The 22,799-nt window shown below is 35.6% G+C and overlaps 2 protein-coding genes and 1 long non-coding RNA gene across 3 annotated transcripts in view; 1 reads left to right on the top strand and 2 right to left on the bottom strand.

Moving 5' to 3' along the window:
* The first annotated feature begins 148 nt into the window (after positions 1–148).
* Positions 149–21,709, top strand: LOC149895764 (uncharacterized). Its single transcript, XR_016458418.1, has 2 exons — positions 149–285; positions 21,267–21,709. It is a non-coding gene; the product is annotated as an uncharacterized LOC149895764 (long non-coding RNA).
* On the bottom strand, positions 4,990–17,381 carry LOC149895765 (putative fatty acyl-CoA reductase CG5065). The gene is made up of 14 exons (XM_090118488.1): positions 17,333–17,381; positions 15,099–15,194; positions 14,539–14,669; positions 13,943–14,030; positions 13,394–13,466; positions 12,272–12,362; positions 11,748–11,893; positions 11,363–11,472; positions 10,889–10,972; positions 9,765–9,873; positions 8,668–8,845; positions 7,250–7,320; positions 5,947–6,204; positions 4,990–5,375 (listed from the first exon to the last, which is right to left on the bottom strand). The coding sequence occupies exons 2-14, from the start codon at positions 15,187–15,189 to the stop codon at positions 5,279–5,281; spliced, it is 1,527 nt and encodes a 508-aa protein (XP_089974614.1). The 5' UTR covers positions 15,190–15,194; positions 17,333–17,381; the 3' UTR covers positions 4,990–5,278.
* Positions 19,570–22,799, bottom strand: part of LOC149895762 (fatty acyl-CoA reductase 1-like) — a 30,175-nt gene continuing 26,945 nt past the window's right edge. The window contains exon 14 of the mRNA XM_090118487.1: positions 19,570–20,002. Coding sequence (XP_089974613.1) covers positions 19,906–20,002 — 97 coding nt within the window. The 3' untranslated portion in view covers positions 19,570–19,905. The remainder of the gene's footprint in view (positions 20,003–22,799) is intronic.

Raw genomic sequence — 22,799 nt, 5'->3', positions numbered from 1 at the left:
AAGTGTAAATGTCAAAATTTTAACAGTTTTTAATCTGTGTATAATATAAAAAAAAAAGAAAAAAAGTGTTTAAAAAGTTAAATTTAAATAGGGTTCCGTAATAACTATATGCCGTACCGAAAGGTAAAATTGGTTAATGTGTATTCAAACGGTATTTTATTTCTGGTTATTGCTGTCTATGTATCTATTAGTCCGACCCAAAGAGTAAAGTAATACATATCCGTCGCGTCTGCACAAAGCTGTCTCGTGTGTACATGGTCAACAATTAATACAAATTTTCATAATGTAAGTATTTTTAATTGTGTTTATCAAACTTCAAAGTACCTTAGTTCAAACTTTGACCAGATTCAAAAACTAAATTACCTATATCTTAAAATCGCTCCCTTGGTTGTGACGTGAAACTTTCAAGGTGAAAGAAAAACAATCAAACACACTGCATGTAGGTACTTATAATCTCTTTCAATTATTACTAAAAATGAATTGAAAAAAACTTTGCTACCTATAATACTTATATGTATCTAATGAAAATCGTAGACAGAGAATTAATCTACGATAAAAACAAATAATAGGTACCTAACTGGTACCTATTTGTGCTATACTTATTGATATTAGGTAGGGTACCTATGTCAGTTTGATCTGGCTAATCGCCAAAATGCTCCGACCTACTTTTTAAATTAGGTTCTCAATTTAGGCGTTTCTAGGGTACTCGAGTATTTTCCGTAGGTTTTACTTTGTTTACAGGAACTTAATTCAAAGATAAAAATAAATGTGCACGAAAATCTATTTCATAATATCGAATCGTGTACCTAATTTAACAGTAGGTAGGTAGTACGTGGTAGTACCATGGGTAGTACCTACAGATAATATTTTATCTAGTAGTAGGTAGTATGAAGTGAGTATTTAAGTTAATTATACAAAAAAACTTTTTTAGAATTCAAATTGCATTCATTAATGTGAGTCTATCTTTACATACCAACGAAAAACCACAGCCAAAGCGGAATTTTAAGTATAATTATTTAGTTACAGTGACATCTATGTTTTCAAGTATAAACATTAATGTTCGTTATGGTTCTTATTCTTTGAAAAGTTAAACATTAGGATCATAGATGGCAGCACAGCGAAATCGATTCGATTTATATATTTTTATAAAAATTAAAAAGATAAATTTAGTAATAATAATTTTGATGCATCGAAATAATTGAATTTAGTAATTTTATATTCAATTTTGTTCATGTACATACAATATTTTACAATTTACAGACATAAGTTTGTAAGATTGCATAATAAACTTTGATGATATTTTTCAGTGCTGTATTTTATGATTACTTACTACTGTCCGCACAAACCTATTTTTTATAATGTTGTAACTTTAAAATTTATGTTTCTAACATTTTCTCCTTTATCTGTGTTATAAGACTTTACTTTTACCAAATTTAAAGGCTCCTGTGTTCATGAGAAGTAAGTACCCTGTAGGTTTTGAGTCCCATGCGAATGTCGAAATTTGCGGAAATTTTCAGCATTTACGGCTGTATCTTTTGATGCGTTGGCTTGTGAGTTTGACTTTTTCACAGCACTTGATGCTTGACCGAAGACTTGAGTATTCGATATAAATTTCAGCTTGATACCAAAAACAAAAACATGACTGGATCATTATATGAAACAGTAAAATCAACAGCTTTTCAAAGTAATACACCCGTGGGAAACTTATAGCATCTAAGGTTAGACAACCAATCAGAGCCACGCTTGAGGCGTGGCACGAAAATTCGCGATGCACGTGATTCTGACGTTGCCAGATAGAATAAATTTGTTAAAATAATGCAGCAAAATATGAATAATACTTTATATTTTAATATTTTGATGGTGGAGTTAATATCGGCGGCACCAAAATCACCAATCTGCGTTATGCTGATGACACCACGCTTATAGCAAATGATAAAGTCGAAATGGCTTCATTCCTTGACAAACTGGAAAGCATCAGCAATGAATTGGGGCTAACTATTAACAAAGCAAAGACCAAACTAATGGTTGTCGATCGCACAAACAAGATGGATGCGACAAACACGACCAACTTGGATACCGTCGATAGTTTTGTCTACTTAGGCTCCATTATTACCAACAATGGCTCATGCGAACCCGATATCCGAAGAAGAATAGGAATCGCCAAAAACGCAATGTCTCAACTGCACAGAGTGTGGGCAGATAGAAATATTTCTCTAGTAACTAAACGGAAACTTGTCAATTCTTTAATTTTCTCCATCTTTCTATATGGCTCCGAAACCTGGACATTGCGTAAGGCAGACTACTCTCGGATAAATGCTTTTGAAATGTGGTGTTGGCGACGCATGCTTCGCATCCCATGGACGGCACGTAGAACGAATAAATCAATTCTCGAGGAGCTTGGTATTACCAAAAGACTGTCCTCCACATGCTTGCGACGAATATTGGAATTCTTCGGTCATATTGCAAGAAAGAGGGGAGACAACCTGGAGAAAGTCCTTCTAACTGGCAGGGTAGAAGGAAAAAGGCCCCGAGGCCGTAGCCCAATGCGCTGGTCAGATCAAATTAAAACGACCGTAGAAACTAGCGTACCTGAAGCAATCCACATCGCAGAAGATCGAGACAAATGGCGTAAAATAACTAGGAAATCACAACTCCAAAATGATCACGACCCTCAGCAGTGAGGATTTCGACTTAAGGAGGAGGTATGTGTATTATAGTATGTGTATTATAGCATGTATGTATTTGCATGTACGTATGTGTATTATAGTCTATATTTTCGTATTAATATATGTATATAATATAATGTATTAATATCAGTATTTATACCTGTATAAATATATTCTTTATTTTTAGTTTTAGTCTGTTTTCTTTTTAATTGTATTTAATTAAAACACCACCTATCTCATTCGATTTCTTAAAACTAATCCTATCCAAAGGTTGCCTGGCAGAGATCGCTTGAAAGCGATAAGGCCGCCTATTTAACATGTTGTATCTGTCTTATATGTTTTTTTTCTTTTCTTTTCTTTTCTTCTGTATGTGTGTGTTAAATAAAGAATTTTGTATTGTATTGTATTGTATTTTGGTCGGAACCGGGAGAACCGGCTTTCATACTATTCAGACCCGGTTCTCAAGAACATAAAAAAACCCGGGTTTACCCGGGTTGTGAGTGAGTGGGTAGTGTCAGTGGGTAGTGAGTGGGTGGGTAGAGGAGTGAGTGGGTAGAGGGAGTGAATTACCCACCCGTTCAGGCTAGCCACCCGCTCACACTACCCACCCGCTCACACTACCCACTCACTCCCTATACACACTCCCTCTACCCACTCACCCCTCTACCCACCCACTCACTACCCACTGACACTACCCACTCACTCACAATACCCAGAGTGGGTGGGTATTGTGAGTGAGTGGGTAGCGTGAACGTGTGGGTAGTGTGAGTGAGTGTGTAGAGGAAGTGAGTGGGTAGTGTGAGCGGGTGGGTAGTGTGAGCGGGTGGCTAGCGTTAACGGGTGGGTAGAGTGGGTGGGTATTGTGAGTGAGTGGGTAGAGGAGTGAGTGGGTAGAGGGAGTGGGTAGGTAGTGTGATTGAGTGGGTAGAGGGAGTGAGTGGGTAGTGTGAGCGGTGGGTAATGTGAGCAAGTGAATAGAGGAGTGAGTGGGTAGAGGACTGAGTGGGTAGAGGAGTGAGTGGGTAGAGGAGTGAGTGGGTAGAGATAGTGGGTATGTAGTGTGAGTCAGTGGGTAGTGTGAGTGGGTGGGTAGAGTGAGTGGATGGGTAGCGTGAGTGGGTGGGTAGAGGGAGTGGGTGGGTTGAGTGAGTTGGTAGGTTAAGTGAGTGGGTGGTTGAGTGAATGAGTGGGTGAAAAAAAGCATTTTCAAAACATATGAATGTGTTTCTTAAATGGGATCCTATAGTATGTTGTATGATACTTATACAGGGTGTCAGTGAGTGGGTAGAGGAGTGGGTAGAGGAGTGAGTGGGTAGAGGAGTGAGTGGGTGGATGGAGTGGGTGGGTGGATGGAGTGGGTGGGTAGAGGTGTGAGTGGGTAGAGGAGTGAGTGGGTAGATGGAGTGGGTGGGCAGAGGAGTGAGTGGGTAGAGGAGTGAGTGGGTAGAGGGAGTAAGTGGGTAGTGTGAGCGGGTGGGTAGTGTGAGCGGGTGGCTAGCCTGAACGGGTGGGTAATTCACTCACACTACCTCTGGGTATTGTGAGTGAGTGGGTAGCGTGAGTGAGTGTGTAGAGGGGTATGTAGTGTGTCAGTGGGTAGTGAGTGGGTGGGTAGAGGGAGTGAGTGGGTAGTGTGAGTGGTGGGTAGTGTGAGTGAGTGGATAGAGGAGTGAGTGGGTAGAGGACTGAGTGGGTAGAGGAGTGAGTGGGTAGTGTGAGTGAGTGTGTAGAGGGAGGGAGTGAGTGGGTAGAGATAGTGGGTATGTAGTGTGAGTCAGTGGGTAGTGTGAGTGGGTGGGAAGAGTGAGTGGATGGGTAGCGTGAGTGGGTGGGTAGAGGGAGCGGGTGGGTTGAGTGAGTCGGTAGGTAAAGTGAGTGGGTGGTTGAGTGAATGAGTGGGTGAAAGAAAGCATTTTCAAAACATGTGAATGTGTTTCTTAAATGGGATCCTAAAGTTTGTTGTATGATACTTATACATAATACAGGGTGTCAAGTTACTAGAATAACACATACCTACGCTTGAGAAATATGTACCTATAAAAAAAAATTGCTTTTAGTTTCGTAAAGTATGAAATATTCATCCATATTAACGTTCAAGTATAATGTTATGGACTACCTAGTAAGTAGGATTAAATAAGACATTTAAAAGCAGTGGTCAGTGATATAGTATCATAATATAGTTAGTAATTCATAATTTTTATTATAATAAAGTACCAAAGTAATAATACTTTTTCCTTCTTAATTTAATAATTATGGAAGGTCATTAAGGTAAGTCATTTTTAACACAAATATTTCTGTAGGTACGAATAATAAAAAGGCGATATTATTAATAAAGCATTTATCTATAATTCTATAGTCTCACACTTAAAATTTGTAAATATTACAATAGTTCTTCGATTTAAACTATAGGTACATAACTAAGTACCTAGTTACAAGTTACAACACACATCAACAAATAATAAAATTTTATTCAAAATTATGGACCATAGTCCACAGTCAAAACTCAAAATTGTATCACACCATGATCACATCATATTTTCTTCACATCTTTCATTTTAACTCTGTGATATTTTTTTTTCTTTCTTTCGCGCGGGAAATAACGTCACAGTTTCTCAATACAGATAACTTTGTACAACATTCGAGTTTACAATCCACCATCCCATAGACGTATAGAAGAGAACATGGACAAGCCGCTGTAGGATTTTTAATCTGTAACAAATTAAAAAATTAATAACGCGCGGGAAAACTTTTGAAGACTGTAATTTGGTCCCAAAAAATTCTCGCTCATTGCCAACATTGAAAAAATATTGGTGCCAGAAATCTGTCATTTTTGTTATAGTACCTATTAACTTATCTAATATTGATATTATTATATTAACCTAGCTACAATCTAACAAGTCGTTTTAGCTACATAATTTTATTATGCCACAGAAACAATAATATAGTACTGCCTCATATAGACCTGCATAAAGAAAATGTTCTACACTGAAAAATTATCAAGTTTTCTTCATGAGTATTCTTAATATTCATACAAAAAAGAATTTAGTAAGTAACACAAAATGTAAAAAATTTCAAAGTACAACTTGTTTAACGACCCCATACAACTTACTTTGTAAGTATTGTATATGTCTTGGCCATATCGTAGATTTGGTCATTTCATGAAATGGCCAATTTAGTTTGGCCAGATCGTTAAATCGTCAACGTTTCACGATTTGCTAAAATATATTACTTACATATATTATAAGCTAAAAAGTTAAAAACTTTAACCAATTAACCTTACCTCTTATTATGCTTAATAGCTTTAGGAATATCCTCATCTTTTTCTTTTAAAATATACTTCCTTGCGCCATGCGTCGACTTCTCCATATATTTATTTTGGTCTATTTCTTCTATCTCATAATAAAATTCATTTTTGTCAATATCCTTTATAGCTGATCTTAATTTTATGAAGTTTTCATTGCAAAACGTCCATTGCTGTGTTGTGTAGTATTGGAGAGCTATCTGCACGGAATATATGCGTCGTTGTATTTTAGTTAATCTGAAATTTTTGAATTTTATTTTATAAACTAACCAAAACTAAATATAATATCTAACACTCCCACTGTTCGCAAAATAAAATTAAGGTGCACATATATTTTCTCTACCTATGACATAACACACAGTCATAATTATACCTATGTATATAATTATATGTATCATTTAGTACTGAATCATTGCATCCGTACAGTCACGTGGTCTCCTCTGAAAATCAGTGCAGCAATACATCTATACTAATATTATAAAGCTGAAGAGTTTGTTTGTTTGTTTGTTTGTTTGAACGCGCTAATCTCGGGATCTACTGGTCCGATTTAAAAAATTCTTTCGGTGTTAGATAGCTCATTTATCGAGGAAAGCTATAGGCTATAATATATCATCACGCTACGACCAACAGGAGAGGAGCCACGGGGGTGAAACCGCGCGGAGCGGCTAGTTTTAAATAATGGTTACTGCTTTGCTGATGGGGAGTCCTTTTTGCCACCATTCCTATCTTTTTTTTCTGTTTTGTGTGTTAGATTACTAAGATTTATATTTTATTATGGTGGAAAATAAAACGTTTTCTATTTCTATTTCATATACATTATGGGTCTGGGTGAGAAATATGGAAAAACAGATAAACGGGTTATTTATCGTAGCACAAAACTATTGAGTATTAATTTTAAGTAGGAAAATTATTATTTTTTTTATTTCCAAAAACATTTGTTTCGTAGAGGGCCAAATCTTATACAATATAAAATTCTCGTGTCACAATGTTAGTCTGCATACTCCTCCGAAACGGGTGGACCGATTCTCATGAAATTTTCTGTGCATATCGGGTAAGTCTGAGAATCGGCCAACATCTATTTTTCATATGTACCACGGGCGAAGCCGGGGCGGACCGCTAGTATATATATATATATATGTACTTACTATAATATTATAAATTATTAATACAACGAATATAATGTTAATGAGATGAAATATCTGACAAAGCTTCTTTTTTTAAATTAAAACTACGATAAAAACTTCTTAAAAATTTAATATAAATTAAAAACTACGATACTCACATTGGTTTCTTACCCATCATCACAAAAATTGCATCAACAGCTAGAGCTGGCAATAAATGCTCGAATATAACCTAAAATCAAGAATTATCTATTAGTTTTGAAACCTTACAAAAATTAGGTAGTTTTCAGCCATTATAGTCGACAAACAATATTCAAATTCTACTAGAATGTTAGTCTGCATACTCCTCCGAAACGGGTGGACCGATTCTCATGAAATTTTCTGTGCATATCGGGTAAGTCTGAGAATCAGCCAACATCTATTTTTCATATGTACCACGGGCGAAGCCGGGGCGGACGCTAGCGCGGCGCTAGTATATATATAATCTTATCTTATATATAAAATTCTCGTGTCACAATGTTAGTCTGCATACTCCTCCGAAACGGGTGGACCGATTCTCATGAAATTTTCTGTGCATATCGGGTAAGTCTGAGAATCGGCCAACATCTATTTTTCATATGTACCACGGGCGAAGCCGGGGCGGGCCGCTAGTATGTATATAAAATTCTCGTGTCACAATGTTAGTCTGCATACTCCTCCGAAACGGGTGGACCGATTCTCATGAAATTTTCTGTGCATATCGGGTAAGTCTGAGAATCGGCCAACATCTTTTTTTCATATGTACCACGGGCGAAGCCGGGGCGGACCGCTAGTTTTTTTTTATAAAATTACACTTTATTTTAGACCGCCCCGCCCCGGCTTCGCCCGTGGTACATATTTCGCAATAAAAGGTAGCCTATGTTCTTTCTCAGGGTCTAAAGATTATCTGTGCCAAATTTCATCAAAATCGGTCCAGTAGTTTATGCGTGAAAACCATACATACATAATTACAAACCTTTCCTCTTTATAATATTAGTATAGATTACCTAACTATGCCCGTGACAAATCATCCAGTTCTTTTTTGTTAATGGTTTTATCAGACACACAGACTAACAATTTATTGAAAGTGAAAGTGTTGAGCGCAAATTTCGAGGTCGCGTCATGGCAATATCGTCACGTCACAGAGAAAGGCGACGATTTTGGTATCTTTTAATCTTACCAAAGAAGTTTCACTTCTGTCATGTGTGCTCGGCACACACGCTCTTTTTGGTTTTCTAAACTCTTCTACAGTATCATAATAGGTATAGGAGAGCTTTCGTCATTATTATAATTTAAAAATAATCCACCAATAAGCTACTTTTACCACGATTATTTCTCTTTTTCATGGAGCAAAAGAAAGATATATAATAAACTAGCTGTTCCCGCGGTTTCACCGGCATTGCTCCGCTCCTGTTGGTCGTGGCGTGATGGCCTTCCTCGATAAATGGGCTATCTAACATCGAAATAATTTTTCAAATCGGACCAGTAGTCCCTGAGTTCGCGTTCAAACAAACAAACTCTTCAGCTTTTTAACATTAGTATTGTATAGATGAAAACTTACACTCATATTATATTTGAATCTTGAACTAGTGATGCCACCAGAGGGCGCCCATAGAGTATCGTCGAATGGCACAGTTTCGACAACTTTTAAACCTAAGTCTCTCATATCTTTCACTGTGATGTTGTTAAGGGATCCAGAGCAGGCATTGTATATGGGTATATCATCGGTTATTTCTAATCTGTAAAGGCAAGAATATCTTATTTTATTTAATAGTAATAGATAAATAGTTACTTCGTAGTTCAAGTTATAATATTATGTTAGGAAGACGAAAGTTTTTGAGGGTAGATGAATATTGTTCCTCATTCGCATTCGCACGTTAAAGCTACGAAAAGTTCAGTTTTTGCTTAAATTTAGATAATATGTGTATAGAAATCTGTGAAAAATGAATTTAGCATTCACCAGAATACAAAAATTTAAATAAACATAATATCTACACATAGATACTGCAGTTATAATATATTTTTAAAAGTTGTTCGGAAAATATCTATATATATAAAAGAAAGTCGTGTTAGTTACTCCACTTATAACTCAAGAACGGCTGAACCGATTTAGCTGAAAATTGGCAGGGAGGTAGTTTAGAGCCAGGAGAAGGACATAGGATACTAAACATGTACCACGGGCGAAGCCGAGGCGGACCACTAGTGATTTAATAACACAATGCAACAAATTTTACGTGCCTATGTTTTTCTTCCTTCTGCTTTTTACGGTAAATACATAATGAATGAAGGAAAGAAAAGCATTAGCGTAGGTATTTGTGATTTAAAATCCAGCAAAGCAACACTATCAGCCCATCAGTGCCATCTGCCCCTTTGCTAGCATTTCTATAAATCACTAGCTTTCCGCTCGCGGCTTCGCCCGCGTTTTCAAAGAAAAACCCGCATAGTTCCCGTTCCCGTGGGATTTCCGGGATAGAACCTATCCTATGTGTTAATACAAGTTACGCTCTATATGTGTGCTAAATTTCATTGTAATCGGTTCAGTAGTATTTGCGTGAAAGAGTAACAAACATACACATACACATCCATAGTAGGAATTAGTAGAATTAGTAGGATATTACTTATACCAATAGTAATACGTCTTACAAAGTTTCTACTCACTTTTTAGTTCCTCGAATCCAGGCAGCAGCTATGAAACTTTTAATAGCGACATCTACGGGAATATAGTCGGCTATCAAGTCTGGTTTAGAGAGCGTTGTTCGTAGTACACCTGTATATTAGATAAAAAAAAAATGTGGCACTCGGGGACTGCCGTGGTAAAGCTATTGCATAGCATGCCTTCAAGCCACACCTCCGTGTCCGTCGGAGTGGGGAGCGTGAGGTTTTTTCGTTACGGAATTTCTGGATTCGGTCCCCGCGCTCAAGGCCCGCGATAGAAGCTATGCAATAGCTTAATAACAATGAAAATAAAATAACTTACTAATATTGTCAGTGCGAAAGTGTGTTGTTTTGTTTGTCCCTTAGGTTGCATGGAGCGATTTTATGGTAGGATGTTTGTGTCTGGAGATAGTTGAGAGGCTAGAGAGTTATATCACTGTGATATAACTTACCTACATCTCATTCCCATAGGAATTTCCTCATAGACAAAGCTGAAGGTAATAACAGCTAATAAGCTAAAATATGTACTTTCATATGTTATTAGAGGTATATTTAGGCCGGTTGCATAGCTTCACCGACCAACAGTGCGTACGTCAGTCGCGCTTGTCATATGTATGGAAATTCATAAAACCGTTCATAGCTAGACCGACCATAGGGCGTATTCAGAAAGAAAGCTTGAAACTTGTAAGCGCTTATCGGCGCTTGTCATGTTCATATATTTTCCTGTCAGTGCTGTCAACCCGCGCAGGAAAATATATGAACATGACAAGCGCCGATAAGCGCTTATAAGTTTCAAGCTTTCTTTCTGAATACGCCCATACGCACGCGTATTTCCATACATATGACAAGCGCGACTGACGTACGCACTGATGGTCGGTGAAGCTCTGCAACCGGCCTTAACGAAATTATTATCATTTTTGTTTTTGGGAAAATACGTGTTGTGCGAGCTTTTTCGCTACAGAGTACCTATATATTCAACTTTCTGACATCAATCATCGGGGTCTCATTGATCCTCCCTTATTAGATAGAGGAATTTTCTCCCTCCACATACGTTTATATAGTTATTGCTTAATGTTTTAAAGTATACCTTCTTAACATAAGTTAAATAAAAAACAAAAATAGGTTACCTTTAGCGGATGCAACCAGAATTCCAGCTGGTCCATTCAAGTTGGCATTCCAACCAGGTAAGGGCTCCAAGTGACATGAAATTACTGTAAAGATAAGAACAATACAATCTATATCATCACTACTCTGTCTGTTTGTTCGCGATAAACTCTAAAACTACTGGACCGATTTTCATCCTGTTTTTGGAGGAAACTAGGTTAAGTTTTAGACATTGCGGGTGAAACCGCAAACGTAAAGCTAGTCAACCATATATTTAAATTTGAAAAATTTACTTAATAGGTACTGAATTTTTAACATTTTGAATTTTGATTACTGTATCGAAATATTAGCGGAATTTCCAGTTCTTGCGGTATTATCATCTCCACCCAGTAAATATTAAATCAAATTAATTAATTTTTATTTATTTATTTCAGGCAATAATGAGCGTAGTACAGTAAATTAAGAATATGAAGACCAATACTAGAATCTCTAAATACCTATAGAAGGTCGAAGTATAACAGCCGGTATTTTGCCTCTGTTCTCATACACTACGTGTTCTGCTAACTGTTTCGTGAAGACATACGTGTTTGGCAGTTCTCCGAGGTATCTGAAATAGTTTGGTATATGTATGGAAATTGAAAACATTTACTGAACATGAACTGAGAATTTTTGTCTGTTTGTATGTCCGGGCTAATCTCAAAAAGTACTGCATGGATTTACTTCAAATTTAGTAAAGAGATAGCTTGAGACCTCAGGAAGGACATAGGATAGGTTTTATCCTGGAAATCTTACAGGAACGGTAACAATGCGGGTTTTTCTTTGACTACGTGGGCGAAGCCGCTGGCTGAAAGCTAGTATTGATATATTAATGTTAGTTCTTACTTAGGAGTCAATATTTTCAGCGTCTCCGGGTCAACCGCCTCACAAATAGCCAGCGTGTCCCTCCAGTCAGCGTGGGGGGGATACATGACCTCCTCTATCGTCTCCCGATTGGTGTTCGAGTAGCTGGTGGACACGTGGATGAAGCTCTGGAATCCATACTAATATTATAAATGCGAAAGTAACTCTGTCTGTCTGTCTGTCTGTTACTCAATCACGCCTTATAATTACTGAACCAATTTGCATGAAATTTGGTATAGGGATATTTTGATACCCGAGAAAGGACATAGGATAGGTTTTATCCCGGAAATCCTACGGGAACAGGTTTTTCTTTGAAAACGCGGTCGAAGCCGCGGGCGGAAAGCTAGTGTTTTAATAAAATAAAAGTGAAATAAAAGAATGTGATTAGCGTTTATTAATTGATTGGAACTTATACAGGTTTACTTGTAAAACACCAGCAACCTCAGGACCAGGATAATATAAAAAAATAAGAAGTTTAATTTACTCATTAATAATATTGTATGCACCTCAAGATGTAGCATTTCCTTCGCCAAGTCTACCATTTCTCTGGTGCCTCGTAAGTTTAATTTTGCCGCAAAATCCAGTGTGTCATTGAATCTGGCAAAAGATGCATTATTGAATAACATATTATAATAATTATCCTTTAACCGATGGATATATTCTATTCTCTGTTGACATTATTACTCCCAAAATAGATAATAACGATTTTGTTACATTGAGTTACTATTAATGATCTAAGGTTACTATGTACTACGTACTAGAGAGGCCATTGCTACTACTAACAGAGTCTATCGTCTCAAACCATTTTTTTACATTGATTGCTTTTAATTGATAAGTTTATTCGTATTTTTTTGAATAAGATAAACAATATTTATTTGTTATATTGATTGGTTTTAATTTAAGTATTAATAGGCAGAATATTTGAAAATTGTATGACTTCCTGGCCGCCCCGCGCCGCCGCGCTTGTCGCACAGATTTTATTCGTGGTGTCCTCTCTATAATAATACCTCAATGTTTTGTTAATTGTTTGTAATGCATCTAAAAAAATGGAGATGATGAAAGTTATTTAGTAGATACGTTGTAGAAGCTCCAGAATGGCAACACAGAAGTAAGGTAATTGCCTGAATTGTAGGCGAGCGAGCGAGATGATATCTGTTTCATACGTGAGAGTGAAAGAGCATTTCACTGGCGGGTGACGTTATAAAATACAATATTGTTGTTGTATTACATTTCTATTCGTTTGTTACGTCATTATAATAATTATATTAATACTACATAATGCTTTTAGTAATGATTGTAACAAACGTAAAACATTTGCGTTCGCCAAGTGTAGAATAAAAAAATTGTTTGTCTGTAAAGTCGATTTACTGACGATAGTTGAACGTGACAACGGCCGATTGTGCTTCTTTGTCGCTTGTTCCGCGCTCTCGCTTGCACTTCAAGCCTTACATGGAACGCCTCAGAGCGAGGTAACGCCGCATGAGTCATGTTTTTTCGTGCGTGCAGCCGGCTCTATCGAATTATAAGACGTTGTCACGTCAAAAATGCGTAAAAAAGAGGGTAAAACTTCGTTGTAAAAATAAAACAGGCTTATATTATAGAATAAATCAATAGTCAATACTACTAACCTTACACTAGCAGCCACATGAAAAACTATGTTCACTCGATTGATTAACAGTGTTCTGTCTTCTTCAGAGAGACCTATGAATAAATAAATAAATAAAAAAAGACGTGACGCACTCGGGGACTGCCGTGGTAAAGCTATTGCATGCTATGCCTTCAAGCCACACCTCCGTGCCCATCGGAGTGGGGAGCGTGAGGCTTTTTCGTTACGGAATTTCTGGATTCGGTCCCCGCGCTCAAGTGATAGAAGCTTAATAATCATTTTTTAAACTCTAGGTGCTTCTGATTAAAATATATGGATAATTAGGCAGAATTGACTCTTTTAGTTCTCTTTTTCACTCACGATAATAATTGAATCATGCCCTAGAATAGAATTATAATCTATACTAAAATAGCTGAAGAGCTTGTTTGTATGTTTGAACGTGCTAATCTCAGGAACGACTGGTCCGATTTGAAAAATACTTTCGGTGTTAGATAGCCCATTTATCGAGCAATGCGTTATGCGGGTGAAAGCGCGGAGCAAAGCTAGTACACAATATAAAAGGAATGCATACCCAATCCGAGTTCAGAAACATCACCAGTAACGACAAAAACTTTGCTCTCATAAACGCCAGGTCTTTCCTTGCGGAGACGGTCATAACACTGTAAATACATAAACAAATATTCACAATTAACAAATACACTTTATGAAGCTTTATTATTTCCCCAATGGTCTAATGGGTCGTCGGTCGGTCTGGTCGAATATAGGTCTTCCTTCAGTAGGTAATAATTAATTAAAAATATCCTGTCCAGGATTTGTCCAACAAACCCATCTTTGATACATTTTTAATAAACTAAATTTATTCCGCCCACGACTTTGTACGTGCATCCCCGTTTTTCCCCGTTCCCGCAAGAATTTCGGGAAATCCTTTCTTAGCAGATGCCTACGTCCTAACATATACGTGCATGCCAAATTTCAGCCCGATACGTCCAGTGGTTTGGGCTGTGCGTTGATAGATCACTATATCAGTCACCTTTGAATTATTGGTCTAATTTTATTACCAGGAGAAGAATTAAGCTTTTTTGTATCCTACAGGAGCGAGAACTATGCGGGTTTATTTAGGTAGGTATGTAATGTGGTAATTAATAAAATATTTAAGAAATAACTTACAGGGCCCTTATACATATCTGCTAGCCTATCTTCCGATTTGACTCCCTTCTTGCTCCTGAGGAGCAAGTATATCCTTTCCAGATCCGTGCATGAGTAAAGGAGTTTCTCTATTAATATTGTGCCCATAAAACCTGAAAAATAATTAAAAAAAATTTCCTTATTATTAAAAAAAAAGTGTCTGTGCCGAGCATACAAGTGAAACTTCTTTGGCAAGATAAAAAGTATCAAAATCGTCGCTTTCTTGGTCGCTTTACTCCATGACGTGACGGTATTGCCATGACGATACCTTGAAATTTTAGTCTCCACGCGCCTATAAATTCAAAATGTTTTTTTCACTAACACAAAATGTTTTATTTTCAATTCAACATAAATGATTTAATACAAAACTGCTTGATTCATTTTAAAAAATATTTTAGCCTATGCTAATAATAAAATATTATTAAGTACACTACTTTTTTTAATACCTACTATAGTACCTTACTTTTAGGTACAACAGCTATTTTATCCCGGTTCAACACGGGCGAAGCCGGGAAAAGCGGATAGTACGTAATAAAACTTACCAGAACCTCCAGTTATGAAAATTGTCTTTCCTTTATAATATTCCTTGATCCTTGGTACATCTTCCAAGTCACGGTCCTCCAGAAACGGCATTTTAGCTAAAAATATAACTAGTTACTTAATAAAAATATCGTTAAAAATAAAAACACGCTTCAATAAGATAAACTCATAAAATTATTGTATTGTCACCAATCCTTGATAAGTGTGCAAAGTTTGAATTAAATCTGACCGTTTAAAGTGGGTCAAAATCGAGTCTAAAGGAGTCGGTTACATACAAACAATAAAAGCGTATTAAAAACAATGGCGCCGTATTTTGTGATGTATTATAATTTATAATTAAATCTATTAAGAATTCAAAGAAAGTACTGTAGTCATTGTCCTCATAGGCCGATGTTTATTTAGTAGAATAATGATGAATTAATAAATATTATACAATGAATTTTGTTTCTAATAATCTACTATATAAAAATAAGTCGGGTTTTCCTTCCTGACGCTATAACTCCAGAACGCACGAACCAATTTCCACGGTTTTGCATTCGTTGGACAGGTCTCGGTCTCTTATGGAAATCCCACTATAACTTTTTTGTCATTTACTTTTTACGACAAATAATGGCTAATTTTCGAAGCGATTTTAACCAATACAGCATTAATCCTTAACCAATTAAATACCTTGTATACATTGTTCATTTAATACAGATCTATATGGGCCTTTAATATACCGTATGATTAAAGTGAATATTTTCGAAGATATTACAGATTTAAAAATTGCGGGACGTAGCGTTTGCGGCGATACCGGCCGGCCGCCATTGCACCCGTGAGAAGCCGGGGCGGGTCTCTAGTTACATTATACTTTAAAATAATATGAATAATAAAGTGCTAAATAAATAATAAATGGCAACATTTGGGAGCCCATCGACCGAACTGGCTACCGTCTGCCATTATTTTCAATTTTTTTAATATTGAAAAGGCAGACGTTCATAGTCCCCATTGACCCAATATACCAGTCCATCTAACATCCCCTTCCATAGCCCAGATTTGTAATTCCTATACTTTGCAATAGTCCTACATCAGCCGCGGACTGCCCTGCCCCCCTATGCAAGTGGCTTTCTGTCAGCGTAGCGTTCAATAGAATAGACTACGAATGTATGAGATTGACGTAAGCTGTAGATACGTTGATCTACAGCCTACGTCAATCTCATACATTCGTAGTCTATTCTATTGAACACTACGCTAACAGAAAGCCACTTGCATAGGGGGGCAGGGCTGTATCTCTATAGTGCAGTCATGGGCAGGCTGCGGCTGGTGTCCCACAACACACTAAATTTTCTGAGGGCCTCTGCGTGTTGGACATATTGTGTCCCCACGTAAGCCTTCCTAGTGCTAACTAGTGTGATGTGTATAAATGTATTTAATCACATTCCTAAAGAACTGCGTGAAATGCCAAAACAAATGCGTAGAAAATTGAAAATATGGTTAGCGGAAAAATGTTTCTATTCTTTAAATGAATTTTTTCAATCGTGATATTAATAAAAACGTGTTAATTTTAATGTAATTTAATGTATGTATAAGTATTTATATAATCTGCAATGTAATCGTGAATTTGTATGCCAATTGTTCGGCGAATTGTGTGGACTATTTTATTAATTAAATCATGTGACCTTGTATTACCACAATTCTGACAAACAAATAATTTTAATTTGAATTTTTTGAATTTCCAAAGGATCGGGTATCTTCCTTCTGGTGGTACCCGTGTATTATGGAGAGAGACAAAATAAATCTAAACTTTTTTATGTGTTGTCGCTTTTCAGGCGAGAATCATTCAAATATAACGTATATTCAAAGATTGTCTTCTATAACACGCTTATATTAACTTCACTTGTATATGGCATACATGTCAAGGCTTATCAAGGATTGGTGACTACAATAATATCGTCTTATTAAAGGGTGTTTCTTTTTGTTAATTTATTTATTACTAGCTTTCCGCTATGTGACACAATGGCCCGGTATGTCTAACCTTAAAAAAGATGTGCTCAAACCTTCCCCGAAACTCACTCTATTAAAAAAAACACCACCAAAATCCGTTTGGTGGTTTAAAAGCATACAGACACAGACTGTTTATACTATGTATTTTTATTATTAAATCTACAAAACGTTACCAGGAAGATGTTGAGTCAGCAACATTTTGTTTTATCTTTTTTGCTTAACAAAATGTTTAGCAAAACACAAAACTAATTACCTTTTAAGACACAGTCACTTTCAAACGTTGGTACACTACTGCAAGATGGTTACTATCATAAAACTGAACTATTATAATATTATGTATTATGAAGATTATATGTTAATCAAATGTATTATTCTCTGAACTTTGGCTTGTACTAAAAGCATGTACTCATTCGCAAACTTAAGGGAATACAGGGTGTGTGAAATGAAACAATCTTGTAGGCTGTAATTTTTATTATTTCGGTTTACAAGTCGATTCACAATAATCCCTACTATCCCTACTTCCCTAATAATATTATAAATGCAAAAGTAACCTTGTCTGTCTGTCTGTTACGCTTTCCCGCTTAAACCTCTCAACCGATTTTGATGAAATTTGGCACAGACAATCTTTAGACCCTGAGAAAGAACTTAGGCTACCTTTTATTGCGAAAAAATATCATGCGGGCGTAACGAAAAAATGTTACACTAAATTTTTTCCAACCCCGATAAAGAAGTTTCACTTCAATAATTTGTAATTATATAGCATAAAAGGACAACAAAAATTTCTTCGAAAGTGTTTAGGACCTAGATTTATTTGTACTTGATAAATTAAGCGGTGTTTTTGGCTTCCAAGTTTAATATAGCCGAGGGATTAAAGGGCTAGACGGAATTAAAACCAAAAGTTGTTACAACACTTTTTGCTGTAGTTGTAAGCCGTGCAGCGTGCGCGTGTTTCTCTGTATCTCTCATAAAAAGCAAGCCAGTTATTTTACTAACTTCAATCCATCCGGATTGACACTCTCAAGTTTTTTTTAATAAGTTTCTCACGAATTTCAAACCCAAGAAATTTCTGCTCTCTCTTTAACAGAAGCATTCTTCAATTAAATTCAACGGACTTATAAAAATAGGCCTATTTTTTTAGGTCATGTTACTTTTGCAACACCCTGTATACAAGAAAGAATTTTCCATTACAAATATTAATGCTATTTTGTCTCTTATCCATAATTAAAATGAAAGCAAACAATAGTAAAGGTATTCAACCTTAAAATTCATTTGAAATGCAGTCTCTTAAATATGCTTACTAAAATAATATTAAGGTAAGTAAATAGTGCATAATGCATACTAAACAACTTTTCCCATTTGCATTGTATATTTCATTACATTAATATTAGGCTGGTGAAGTTTATAAGTTTGTTTGTTGGCACATTTGTAACTAATGAAATTATTTTGAAATTTCTCTTAAATAAAATAAAAAAATTGAAAGTAGCTCATTTGTTATTATAAAGAGGATTATTTTTGTAAAATTTTAGTTTTTTTCCGGTCCTGTTTCCGGAAAAATAAAATCCTATAATATGTAATAATAGCACTATTTGTAATTATTTTTAAATTGCATCTAACGCTAAAAGCTACGTATCAATTAGATTAGTGAATATTGTTGTTCCCGTATCACGGTGCATTTAGACCAAACGAACATAGACCTATAAGCTAGAGCAAGAGCATTCTTTCGTGATCTTTTAGTGTAAACGAAAACTCGTATTCAGTGTTGTTCAGTATTAGAACATTGGATAGAATATTTTCAAACGCAATAAGAACAACGACAGAATGCTCTTCGCCTGTTTACACTAAAAGAACTTGACATAGTGGGGTTAGAATGATTATTTTTCCGACCCAAATATCGACCAATAGAATTGCACAATTCGACGTCACGTGGTACAACCTACATGGTATTATACTGATAATTTTTTGAAATTTTTTTCTGGTCGTTGACGTCAAACTGACAGGTTCAATTCAATTGTGAAATGATTGTGAAATTATTGGCCGACATTTGGGACGGAAAAATAATCTCCCGAATACCACACGAGCTTCAAAATTATCTGGCATTTCCCTCAAGTCGTCAAGTTTTTCAGGAAAAATCACTCGCGCTTCGCGCTCGTGATTTTTTAACCTTGACTAAAAACTTGACTCCTTCATTTGTTTGCAACGAACCTATCGGAAAATACCCGAATAATTTTGAAGCTCTTGTGGTATTATAAGTGAGTATTCGCTCGTTTGATCTAAACGCACCGACACAATGTGAATTTTTCAAATGTGTAAGACACACCTTCATAACGATACTTGCATTGGATCATGATGAGGAGAAATCTTAAATAATAAACGGAATTCCATATAAAATATTTATTAATTAGAAAACTAATACCTATAATTAACTGCAAAAGCAGGTACAATATTTGAACACAGCATAACAATATAAGGTATAGTCTTTTTATAAAAAAAAATAAAAATGTGTTCGTATACTAGTGTACACATGTAAGAAGTGAAACTTCGTTATGACCTTATTTTTCAAAAAATAATTTACCATATGCAACTTTACAGAAATGCGTCGAATTACGCGTGGTAGGGATAAGAAAAAGATGGCGCGTAACGGAAAAATGTCACGCGTAACGAAAAAATGTTACCTACACTAAATTTTTTTCCAACCCCGATAAAGAAGTTTCACTTCAATAATTATTGTTTTGAACGATTCTGTTTACGGCTTGATACTTACACCTTATTCACACATTATCTTGGAAATACAAACCTTGGATTAAATATACCTAATATTAGTTCTATTCAGCTCAATAAATTTTGTACAAATTCAGTCCTCCAAAACCACCAGAACACAAAGATATAGAATAACCCATGAGTTATTTTCCGTATGATTTTCATTCTGGAAAAAAAATTCGTAATTATAGGAAAGAAAGAAAACAAAACAATATTCGTAGAATAAAACTAAGGGCCGATTTTTCAATGCTTGGATAAAACTTATCCGTCCAATAAAATATTACACGATAATATAATAGTAATTTATTGGACGGATAAGTTTTATCCAAGCTTTGAAAAATCGGCCCTTAGTGTAATAATATTAAACAGGCAGAAATACATTTAGAGTATTTTCTTTTGAATGCGGAAGTCTCTAAAAGTTGCAATAATAATTTCTAGAAATTAGACTAATTTCTAGAAACGATGTCACATCAATCATCACTAGGTACATAGTATAAAACAGTCGCTTCTCTGTCCCTATGTCCCTATGTATGCTTAAAACTTAAATCTTTAAAACTACACAACGGATTGATACGTTTTTTTAATAGATAGAGTGATTCAAGGGGAAGGTTTTAATATAATTTATTAGGTTTTAGACAAAGCGGGTGAAGCCGCGAGCGGAAAGCTAGTATAATATATTTTGAGACTTTTATTGGTAGCAGTAGACCGTACTTTCTCGTTTTTGATTTTATGCAAGAAATTAAAGACTTTAAAACGGATATTAATCTGTCTAGCCCCGGACACAATAGAAAAATCTATTGTGTCTGGGACCGATCGGGCCGCTTGTGGCTCAATGGGTTAAACGCGATTTATTCAAATACAAGTAATATACATAATATACCCATAGCCCAATATGTATTATATTTAATAGAACAACTGCAGAGCTTCTTGTCGGAAAAAAACTGCTTTCCGAACAGATACATTTTTAAAATTATATTATGAAATTATTGCAATTAAATATTAATTCTTCAGTATTTTGACGATTCATTACCGCTTAACCGAAGTCTAGTTAACATAATGTTTACATAAATGTTTGAGTTTGAGTACATTTAACCCAATTAACCAAAAAAAAACAGAACTATAACGTCATTTTGTACTTTGCGCCTATTTGGAATGTTAAAACAGCGTAGTCACTTACCAACGTTATCTATATTCAAAATAATTAATTATTTATATTGTAATTGAATAGGAAAAAAACATTTTGAATTAACGAGTATGTACGACAACAAAAATATTTAAATAATTGACAAGTTAATTTATATACACGTTGATTTTAATAAATTAAAATATATATTTTTTTGTCGCTTAATTGATCTAAGTATTGTCGATATTTGCCTACCTATGTATACCTACTATAATATTATTAAGAGAAAAATGTATTTTATTTTCAGGAAGCTCTGGTACCTTCTGGAAGCTCTTCTACCTGATCCAAGTTGAAAATTATTTCACCAGAAAAAGAAGACGAAGCTGAATCATCAAACTAGAAAATGAAACATTATATTTATGTACATAACATGATTTACGTTTTTTTCATACCGTACATAAGTATATGAGTTCAACCTAGGTAGAGTCGGGATAGTATTCATAAATTGAAATCGGGGTTTTTATTGAAACTAATTAACTTAAGTAATATTATCAATACATGTGCACTCCGGCTTCGCATGTCGCACTATCGACGGTTAGTCGACTCAGAAACCTTAGTGCCGTGGAAAAACGCACAAAACATTATTGTATTTCATCACTTTCCGATTCTTTCAAGGACATACATACATTCATGTTTAAGCTATTTAATTTGTGATTATTTTTGGTACGAATAAAGCGTGTTTTAACTGAATTTGGTTGTTTTATTTGTTCGTTTTTGTGAAAATTTGAAATGAAATTTTTAACATGCTAAGAAAAGAAGACACGAATATGCTAAACATATTCGAATATGTACCTAGAGACAATATTCAAAGCATTTACCTACATTATTTCATGTTTATTTCGTTAAAGCCAATACCTACGTAACAACTGACTCCGTCCTACATTGTTATTCCTGTATTTATTCAAGGTTGTCTGAAATAAATCTCTCGTTCTTAGTTTGATGTTTTCTTTTTATTTAAAAAAAAAACTTATCTATACTAAAACATATTATAAAGCTGAAGAGTTTGTTTGTTTGAACGCGCTAATCTCAGGAACTACTGGTCCGATTTGAAAAATTCTTTCGGTGTTAAATAGCCCATTTATCGAGGAAGGATATCACCACACTTGACCATTAAGAGCGGAGCAATAGGGGTATAACCGCGGGAAATATTGTTCAAGATTATTAACCAATCCTACTAATATTATAAATGCGAAAGTTTGTGAGGATGGATGTGTATGTGTATGTTTGTTACTCTTTCACGCAAATACCGAACCGATTACAATGAAATTTAGCACACATATAGAGGGTTACTTAGATTAACACAAAGGGTAGGTTTTATCCCGGAGTTCGCACGGGACCGGGAACTACGCGGGTTTTTCTTTGAAAACGCGGGCGAAGCGAAAAATGCGAATATAATTTAAAACCACAATTTCAGTTCCAGTGACGCACAACGCAAATAGGTCACGATGCTAATTTATGCCAATATTAAATACTAATTGTAATCAAAATACACAATTACCTAGCCAATAAATGCGTTAATAAATTGCAAATAATTTTACAATGTTAGCATAATTCCATAATCATACCTACTTGTGTTTCCACTGCAACGATACAAATCTATACTCATATTATAAAGCTGAAGAGTTTGTTTGTTTGAACGCGCTAATCTCGGGAACTACTGGTCCGATTTGAAAAATTATTTCGGTGTTAGATAGCCCATTTATCGAGGAAGGCTAGGCTATATATCATCACGCTAAGACCAACAGGAGCGGAGCGGGTGAAACCGCGCGGCACAGCTAGT

This window comes from Colias eurytheme, chromosome 30 (assembly GCF_061535395.1).
Source record: "Colias eurytheme isolate Ceu_HAF_F1 chromosome 30, ilColEury1 Martin Lab GWU primary, whole genome shotgun sequence".
NCBI lineage: Eukaryota > Metazoa > Arthropoda > Insecta > Lepidoptera > Pieridae > Colias > Colias eurytheme.
Note: the sequence above shows the minus strand (reverse complement) of the source record. Positions and strands in the feature narration are given on the sequence as shown.

Excerpts from the sequence above, each read along its gene's own strand:
- LOC149895765 (XM_090118488.1), bottom strand. The coding sequence starts at position 15,189 with ATGCCGTTTCTGGAGGACCGTGACTTGGAAGATGTACCAAGGATCAAG. Across the intron at positions 12,363-13,393 it reads CATGTGGCTGCTAGTGTAAG|ATTCAATGACACACTGGATT; the intron begins GTTAGTAGTATT and ends ATCTTTTGCCAG. Across the intron at positions 5,376-5,946 it reads GCTATTAAGCATAATAAGAG|ATTAAAAATCCTACAGCGGC; the intron begins GTAAGGTTAATT and ends AATTTGTTACAG.